General features: G+C 40.0%; 1 protein-coding gene across 4 annotated transcripts in view; it reads right to left on the bottom strand.

Annotated features, from left to right (window-relative positions):
• Nucleotides 1-10000, bottom strand: part of LOC138978371 (salivary peroxidase/catechol oxidase-like) — a 24875-nt gene that overhangs the window by 3962 nt on the left and 10913 nt on the right. For all 4 annotated transcript variants that reach the window (XM_070351092.1, XM_070351095.1, XM_070351091.1 and 1 more), the window contains exons 7-14: nt 8750-8816; nt 8005-8111; nt 6793-6894; nt 5865-5960; nt 3086-3395; nt 1779-1962; nt 486-688; nt 1-31 (exon numbers count right to left, since the gene is read on the bottom strand). The exon at nt 1-31 is cut by the window's left edge and continues 142 nt beyond it. In XM_070351092.1, coding sequence (XP_070207193.1) covers nt 1-31; nt 486-688; nt 1779-1962; nt 3086-3395; nt 5865-5960; nt 6793-6894; nt 8005-8111; nt 8750-8816 — 1100 coding nt within the window. The remainder of the gene's footprint in view (nt 32-485; nt 689-1778; nt 1963-3085; nt 3396-5864; nt 5961-6792; nt 6895-8004; nt 8112-8749; nt 8817-10000) is intronic.

Below are 10000 nucleotides of genomic sequence, written 5' to 3'. Positions count from 1 at the left end.
ACCGGTAAATAGGTCGATATCGTTCACGTGACTGAAACGAGAACAATAACATATGATATTACACCATCACTTAATCGTATAAAGAATGGAGAATTTCTCGTTTCAGAGTCTAAACAATAAAGTTATAGTTTTCATTATTTGAAATTTGATATCTTCTTCTTCTTCTTCGTTCATGGGCTTAGACTCCTACGTTCACCCATGTTTTTGGCACGAGTGGATGTTAACGTGTATGGCCGTTTTTACCCCGCCATTCTCCAATATCCTTGTTTTCACGCACAGGGCACCTCTTCGATAATCAAGAGGCATTTGTTATGTTGCTCTTTCGAAAACGAGCCTGGAAATTGGTATGAGTTAATATCCTCCAATTATTCAACAATACACAAAATTAATGGGCTTATTTCCGAAATAGACAAACAAAATATATAAACAAATCATGCACATACAAACAGACACACTCGAAAAAAAAAAAAAAAAAAAACCCTCACTCATAGGCGTCATCGAGAGCATTCCTGGATGTGGATGATCCCAGTTTAGAATCAGCGAATGACGTCACTCTTCCCAGACCCAACTTTTGGCGGAAATCATTGTAGCTCGGCAGTCCATGGTCGCGACCTCGATGAATATTCAAAGCTGCAAGGTCAAACGCTCTCCCTTCCCCTTCTTGGTTTTCAAAGAGGTGCCCTGTCACCTAAAAAAAAAAAAAAAAAAATGTAACGGAAAACGTGTAAACGGTAGTGTACGAATGAAACGAACGAATGGAAAAATACACAAAGCAAACGAAGAGAAAACATGAGTATCCATCTGCAGTCAACGGCTTGAGGGACTCCAAAATTCAGGTCAATCAATCAATCAATCAATATGAGGCTTATATCGCGCGTATTCCGTGGGTACAGTTCAAAGCGCAGGGATTTATTTTTTTATTTTTTTAATTTTTATTTTATGCAATTTATATCGCGCACATATTCAAGGCGCAGGGATTTATTTATGCCGTGTGGGATGGTTTTATTTTTACACAATACATCACGCATTCACATCGGCCAGCAGATCGCAGCCATTTCGGCGCATATCCTACTTTTCACGGCCTATTATTCCAAGTCACACGGGTATTTTGGTGGACATTTTTTTATCTATGCCCATACAATTTTGCCAGGAAAGACCCTTTTGTCAATCGTGGGATCTTTAACGTGCACACCCCAATGTAGTGTACACGAAGGGACCTCGGTTTTTCGTCTCATCCGAAAGACTAGCACTTGAACCCACCACCTAGGTTAGGAAAGGGGGGGAGAAAATTGCTAACGCCCTGACCCAGGGTCGAACTCGCAACCTCTCGCTTCCGAGCGCAAGTGCGTTACCACTCGGCCATTCAGGTATCAAACAATGTCAAACCTTTCAAACATTTAACTCTTCACCGCGCAAACCCACCCTCCTTATTTTCTCTCCGATGTTGATTTGGTTTGCTCGTATTTTCTAATGAATAGATTTGTATATCGTGTATATGTGTGTGTGTGTGTGTGTGTGTGTGTGTGTGTGTGTGTGTGTGTGTGTGTGTGTGTGTGTGTGCGTGCGTGCGTGTATGTGTGTGTGTGTGTGTGTGCGTGCGTGCGTGTATGTGTGTGTGTGTGTGCGCGCGCGCGCGTGTGTGTGTGTGTGTATGTGTGTGTGCGTGTGTGTGTGTTTGTGCGCGCGCGTATATGAGGTGTTTAATGGAGCTTGATTGGAGCTGTGAATCTGGACTTGCGCTATAGAAAAATGGCTTATTATTCTCCTAAACCTATCACCTCTTCCACCAGGTGACGGTCCACAGGCTGTGCGCTGACTTCCGAGTCCGCCGCTTGCAGGATGCCTGCAGTGAGGGTGTCCAGGTTTTCCCGCGTCTCGAAGGGCGTGAAGAACAGCTTTCTCAGTGGGACACGTCGACCTGGGGCCATCAGAAGAGTGCGTGGGATGAGGCTGTGACCGAATCTGAAACAGAAAATAAAATTCTGTTATCAAAAAGTGTCAAACCTTTGATAATTTAGCTCTTCGCCACGCAAACATATCCTACCTATTTTCTCAGGAATACCAGATTCACAAATACACTGTACATCACGTGCTATCTTAAACAGAAAATAACATTCTGTTATCAAAAAGTGTCAAACCTTCGACAATTTAGCTCTTCACCACGCAAACCTATCCTACTTAAGTTCTCAGGAATACCAGAATCATAAATACACCCGTACATCACGTGCCATCATTGTTAACTTATCCTTAACTTAAGTTCGAAGTTATTTTAGCATATAAAGTTTTTTTTATGTATTACGTTATCATTAAGATTCATGCTTTGTTAGCACTAAGCAGTTGTTTTAATCAGTCTGGTTTTCTCTTGTTATCATCTTATGAACATTCTAAATGTTAGACTAACTTATTGTCTTGTACAGAATAACAACTGTGTGAATAGTGCTATACTGAATGAAAGAGTGTGACATGAAGTTCTTGTACATCATTGTAAAGAGTGTGAATGACGTTTTAGTTTAGATGTCAAGCGCTTAGAGCAAGCCTTTTTAACGAAAGTTTTTGATTTAGCGCTATATAAATGTTCTTCTTCTTATTATTATTATTATTATCCTTACCATCCTGATGAAATTAGTGACCTGTCTGACGACAATTTGAAAAAGACAAGAAACAAGACATCACAAACAAGGAGCACGTCACTGTAGAGACACACCCCTCGCTAGCGACTGGCCTAGAATGTCACGTGGGAATTCGAAAGCTTGCCTCGATATTTCCGAGAGCATTCTCTCTTCCGCAACAAATACTTCTTCTTGTCGATCACACGTGATTTCGCAAGACATACAAACCCGGTAGTTTTTTTTCTTCTCAGAATAAGTCGATTTCGACATAATTGACACATTAACATTAATTATAGAGATCTGGGGTGGATGCACGAGAAAGAGTCTGACTGGGTTTTACTCAAGCGCTGTATCGGATTGGTCGAAAACTCGAATATTTTAACTAATCCCATTCGGCGCTTGATTCCCACCCAGATAAAACATTCTCTTGCACACCACTCCTACTCTCCTCTCAACCAAAAAATTCAAACAAGCACCTGAAAGCGGCAGTAGAGAAGCCCTGGAAAATCCTCGGGTCCTCGAAGCGGTCGTAGCTGGTACGAGCATTAGCACTAATGTCCAGCTTGTACTGCGAACGAATGCTGGGTCCCAGAATGATAGGGAGCCAGTCAGAGAACATGATGTTCTGAATGACAGCAATGACGATTGCACGTGCTTGCTGGAAGATGAGCTCGCGGGAGCGGAAGGGCGAGATGGCCTTGAGCTGCCTGGCGATGTAGTTGTGGTAACGCAGAAACACTGTGTGTAGTAGGGTCAGGCCTGGATTCTCGTTCACACGTTCGTCGCCTGGTGACAGAATATATGACTAAAGATCCAATTAAGACTCAAGTTTCACAATTTTACTGTCCTTATAAAACCAAGGGAAATCGTCATGCAGTGTCGGGCGGTTACAGACATAAAATACATCTCATTTACTAAGAATTAAGAATTGCACTAAAAAACAAGTCGCGTAAGGCGAAAATACAATATTTAGTCAAGTAGCTGTCGAACTCACAGAATGAAACTGAACGCAATGCCATTTTTCAGCAAGACCGTATACTCGTAGTTTCGTCAGTCCACCGCTCATGGCAAAGGCAGTGAAATTGACAAGAAGAGCGGGGTAGTAGTTGCGCTAAGAAGGATAGCACGCGTTTCTGTACCTCTCTTTGTTTTAACTTTCTGAGCGTGTTTTTAATCCAAACATATCATATCTATATGTTTTTGGAATCAGGAACCGACCAGGAATAAGATGAAAGTGTTTTTAAATTGATTTGGACAATTTAATGTTGATAATAATTTTTATATATTTAATTTTCAGAGCTTGTTTTTAATCCGAATATAACATATTTATATGTTTTTGGAATCAGCAAATGATGGAGAATAAGATAAACGTAAATTTGGATCGTTTTATAATTGTTTTTTTTTTTTACAATTTTCAGATTTTTAATGACCAAAGTCATTAATTAATTTTTAAGCCACCAAGCTGAAATGCAATACCGAAGTCCGGGCTTCGTCGAAGATTACTTGACCAAAATTTCAACCAATTTGGTTGAAAAATGAGGGCGTGACAGTGCCGCCTCAACTTTCACGAAAAGCCGGATATGACGTCATCAAAGACATTTATCAAAAAAATGAAAAAAACGTTCGGGGATTTCATACCCAGGAACTCTCATGTCAAATTTCATAAAGATCGGTCCAGTAGTTTAGTCTGAATCGCTCTACACACACACACACACACACACACACACGCACAGACAGACACACATACACCACGACCCTCGTTTCGATTCCCCCTCGATGTTAAAATATTTAGTCAAAACTTGACTAAATATAAAAAGACACACTAAAACATATCACATTTACTAAGAATTGACAGTTGCACTAAAATACATCTGAAATTTCTAGGCAGTCAGTGGGCAGGAAGATAGATAATTACACAATGGTTCAGCTCTCCAAAGCGCATGCTCAGAAAGTTACAGCATGGTTTGCCCGGTTTTTCCAAAGCTTTATACCACCTTTTACCATACATAAAACTTTAAAAAAAAACAAGCCGCGCAAGGCGAAATAACAACATTTAGTCAAGCTGTCGATCTCACAGAATGAAACTGAACGCACTGATTTTTTCACCAAGACCGCATACTCGTAGTTTCGTCAGTCCACCGCTCGTGACAAAGGCAGTGAAATCGACAAGCCAGAATAGTGCGGTTGTGGTCGCGCTGAGCAGGATAACACGCTTTTCTGTATCTCTATTCTTTTTAGCTTACTGAGTTTGTTTTTTATCCAAACATATCATATCTTTATGTTTTTGGAATCAGGGACCGACAAGGAATAAGATGAAGTTGTTTTTAAAATCGATTTCGGAAAATTAATTTTAATCATAATTTTCATATTTTTAATTTTCAGAGCTTGTTTGTAATCCAAATATAACATATGTATATGTTTTGGGAATCTGAAAATGACGAAGAGTAAGATGAAATTGATTTTGGATCGTTTAATAAAAAAAAAAATTTAATTACAAGTTTACGATTTTTAATGACCAAACTCATTCATTAGTTTTTAAGCCACCAAGCTTACCAAAGTCCGGCCTTTGCCGAAGATTGCTTTGCCAAAATTTCAATCAATTTGATTGAAAAGTGAGGGTGTGACAGTGCCGCCTCAACTTTTACAAAAAGCCGGATATGACGTATTTATCGAAAAAATGGAAAAAAAGTCCGGGGATATCATTCCCAGGAACTCTTATGTCAAATTTCATAAAGATTGGTTCAGTAGTTTAGTCTGAATCGCTCCACACACACACACACACACACACACACACACACACACACACACACACACACACACACACACACACACACACACAGACACACATACACAACGACCCTCGTCTCGATTCCCCCTCTATGTTAAAACATTTATTCAAAACTTGACTAAATATAAAAAGACTCTATTGAGCATATACGAAGCATACATTGCAGTCAAAGAGTGTACTAAAAAATGGTATCTGCGACGAAAGAAGACACTTAGGACCAGCCAAAAGTGTCCATATATTGATGTCCTGTCATAGTACGGTATTGATGACAGGCGAATGGACAACAGAAGGTGTTCTTTCTTGAGAGGTGTCCTCTCGTCGGAGGGTCTTAACATAACAGGTGTAGAACAACTCCCAAATGCCAATGAGCTCATTTAGCCAAGATGCTTTGAGAAATGTTATTAGTCGAATTCTTTTAATTTCTAAGTTAAAACATACAGTATACTAGGATTAAAATATAAACTCACCGGCAAGAAAGCAGATGTCATTGGCGTTGCGTCTGACACAATCATCAAGGCCACTGCTCGGAGGGAAGTTGTCAGATGTTGTTCTCAGTAAATGTCCTGTAATACAATGCGCAAAATACGGCTATAGTTTTGCACGCGCAGAGAGTTATCAAAGATTTATGGCTTAACCCCCCTTCACTGCCACAGTATAACAGCATTATCCGAACGGTCTATGGGAAAGAAATGTGTTTAGAACCCCTACAATTACTTGGACAGTGGTTACCTCCCATTTAGTTTTCAGAAATGTCCTGAAATGTTGTTGACACAAACCCCACGTATGAGATACGGTTATGGGCGTAGGACAAACCGAAAATGACCACGTATTACATACGGGGTGGGCAGTGAAGGGGTTAACAATACAGCAATACAATAAAAAGTTCATTGAGTGAAGCAAACCGCTTTCTAACAAAACACTATCTCTGTTGAATACGCAACTTATAAATCGAAAGTAACAGTAAATAAGACAGAAAGAGTAGTTCTGCAACACAGGTTTTAGTGCCATTGTCCTAGTTTGTTTTTCCTATCTTCTGTCATTGTAACTGCTGTGGCGTAAGTTTAGTCAGGCCAAAAAAAATAAAAAAATAAGTGTGGTTACGGTAACATAGCCAAAATAAATAGGGTAGGAAGGTAGGCAATCACTTTTTTTTTTTTAACTTTTTTTTCTAATGTGTACAAATCAAACCTACTTGACAGGGAAATAAGTGTGCGACTCGGGCGCTTTCGCTTTCATTGCGTTTTCTGCACTCGTTTTCTTGTTTTTTGTGGGTTTTTTGTTTACAAATGTAATAAAAAGTTATAGGGTCGGCCCCTAAAAATAGGGTAGGTCGGGTTACCGTAACCACACCTATTTTTTTTTTTAGGCCTCATCAATGAACGAGATGTATCTCACTGTTGTTGGGGTCCCTCAGCTCATCCTGCTGATGCTCGGTGCTGCCGTACACAGTGGAGCCATCGATGAAAGCCGTGATCACGTTCTTGTTCTCACGGGGCACTGCAACAGTTCAATGTCAAACCATAATATTCCCCGGAATCGACGTATGGCTGCCTGAATGGCGGGGTAGAAACGGACATACACGTAAACATCCACTCGTGCAAAAAACATGGGTGAACATGGGAGTTTCAGCCCATGAGCAAAGAAGACTAAGAATAAGAAGAAACCATAATATCAATTGGGCGAAGTTGACAACGCGAAGTCTACTTCACGAACCTCTCTGCACGAATCTTTTGACACTGATTTTAAATTCACAATTTAACGTCAGAATTTAAAATTTATTTCAAAATTTATATTTCAGTCCCTGAAACTGAATTTTAGGTAAAAAGACTTCGCGAAGTCTTCGCAAAGTCAACTTCGAGCTAGATTAAAGCCTGAGATTAATTGGGCGAATTCGACTTCGCAAAGACAACTTCGAGCTAGATTAAAGCCTGAGATTAATTGGGCGAATTCGACTTCGCAAAGACAACTTCGAGCTAGATTAAAGCCTGAGATTAATTGGGCGAATTCGACTTCGCAAAGTCAACTTCGAGCTAGATTAAAGCCTGAGATTAATTGGGCGAATTGGACTTCGCAAAGACAACTTCGAGCTAGATTAAAGCCTGAGATTAATTGGACGAATTCGACTTCGCGAAGTCAACTTCATAAAACTCGCTGCACAAATCTTTGACACTGAATTTTAGATAAAGTTAAACTTCTCAAATATCGCTGTACGCAGCACGAAGCTTTGGCACTGATTTCTCGGTATTTTAAAAACATTTCCCGAACACTTCCCGAAATCTTCGCGATCTCAATCAAGGAAAGCCTATATTATAAGCGCAGCAGACCTAGCTGTCTCGGTCAAACATGCAAACAATGAACCTGAATAGAATGAACCGGTTTTTCTTCAATTTGAGCAAACTATGACACATCAAATCTTTAGAGCTTCGGATTAAGGAAATAACATATCGATACATTAAAAAAGAATAATTTTGGTCTGAAATTCACCAATTATAAAAAAAAGAAGTTTTCTTAGGCCAAACGTTGAGAAAAAAAGTTATCAACCAATTTTTTTCCACGAAATGACTTATGTGACAAAGAAAGAAAGATAAAGAAAGGTTAGCAACTCACCAACAATATTGCCACTGCGGCTAGTGACTGGCGCAGAGCGAACAAACTCCATGCATGTGCCCAGGAATTTTGGGTCCCCAGGGGGGAAGCGAATGGGGAAACACTCCCTGCACAAAATAAAGAATACTAATGTATTTACTCCATTGTTTCTTTATTGCATGTACTTACTTTCGTTCTCCAGTATTATTTTCCCTGGTTATTTGTAGGATCTGTTTAAGTTTAACAATTTTATGTTGTTGTTTTCAGTTTGGGCGAGGGCTGGATGCAAAAACAACAACAACAAAACACACAAAACGAAAGCGCTTATTTTACAGCCTTCGGAAAATACAGATTCATCTCATTGTATTTGATCTCATCTTCTCTCTGTCTGTCTCTGTCTCTGTCTCTGTCTCTGTCTCTGTCTCTGTCTCTGTCTCTCTCTCTCCCTCTCTCTCTCTCCCTCTCTCTCTCTCTATCTCTCACTCACTCACTCACTCACTCACTCTCTCACTCACTCACTCACTCTCTCTTTCTCTCTCTCTCTCTCTCTCTCTCTCTCTCTCTCTCTCTCTCTCTCTCTCTCTCTCTCTCTCTCTCGTGAATGATTGACGTGAATAATGGCGTTACCTCCTCACCATCTCTCTGTCTGTCTCTGTCTCTGTCTCTGTCTCTCTCTCTCTGTCTCCCTCTCTCTCTCTCTCTCTCTCTCTCTCTCTCTCTCTCTCTCGTGAATGATTGACGTGAATAATGGCGTTAATATACCTACCTATCTGTGGGCCCTGTTGGAGCAGCTCCATTCGGACCGCAGCACGGAACATTATCCTGTGGGTCCGCTGTAAAACACAAGACAAATTTGGTTCACTTGTTAACAACATCTGTCAAGACAACACAAGACAATGTGGTTTACTTCTTAACAACATCTGTCAAGACAACACAAGACAATTGGGTTTACTTGTTAACACAATCTGTCAAGACAACACAAGACAATTGGGTTTACTTGTTAACAAAATCTGTCAAGACAACACAAGACAATTGGGTTTACTTGTTAACACAATCTGTCAAGACAACACAAGACAATTGGGTTTACTTGTTAACAAAATCTGTCAAGACAACACAAGACAATTGGGTTTACTTGTTAACACAATGTGTCACAACACAAGACAATTGGGTTTACTTGTTAACAAAATCTTGTCAAGACAACACAAGACAATTGGGTTTACTTGTTAACAAAATCTTGTCAAGACAACACAAAACAATTGGGTTTACTTGTTCACACAATCTGTCAAGACAACACAAGACAATTGGGTTTACTTGTTAACAAAATCTTGTCAAGACAACACAAAACAATTGGGTTTACTTGTTAACACAATATGTCAAGACAACACAAGACAATTGGGTTTACTTGTTAACACAATCTGTCAAGACAACACAAGACAATTGGGTTTACTTGTTAACACAATCTGTCAAGACAACACAAGACAATTGGGTTTACTTGTCAAAATCTGTCAAGACAACACAAAACAATTGGGTTTACTTGTTCACACAATCTGTCAAGACAACACAAAACAATTGGGTTTACTTGTTCACACAATCTGTCAAGACAACACAAGACAATTGGGTTTACTTGTTAACAAAATCTGTCAAGACAACACAAGACAATTGGGTTTACTTGTTAACACAATCTGTCACAACACAAGTTCCATGGTAAGAATAGCCATAGACGGAGAATGATATGAGGTGCACGCACCAACAGTGAGTGCTTCCCAAACGGGAGAGAAGAAACCGCGTGTTCTGATTCGCTGAAATCACAACAAATCCCAGTTTCAACCAACCGGCTTGCTCCCGTTTGGGTGGTAACTTTCTCGTGCAGCTCAGCCCTGACGTCTGCTGTCGTGCTTCGACGATCCAAAGGATTACAGGATACGCAACTCGTAAAGCCAAACATCAATGTGGGTTTTTTCCCCGATAACAAGGCCAACAAAATCGGTTCTCCAAAAAAGGTATTATGAAAGTTCCT

The sequence above is a fragment of the Littorina saxatilis genome, linkage group LG10, assembly GCF_037325665.1.
Source record: "Littorina saxatilis isolate snail1 linkage group LG10, US_GU_Lsax_2.0, whole genome shotgun sequence".
Lineage (NCBI taxonomy): Eukaryota > Metazoa > Mollusca > Gastropoda > Littorinimorpha > Littorinidae > Littorina > Littorina saxatilis.
The sequence above is the reverse complement of the archived record's forward strand: the minus strand, read 5'-3'. Positions and strand labels throughout refer to the sequence as shown.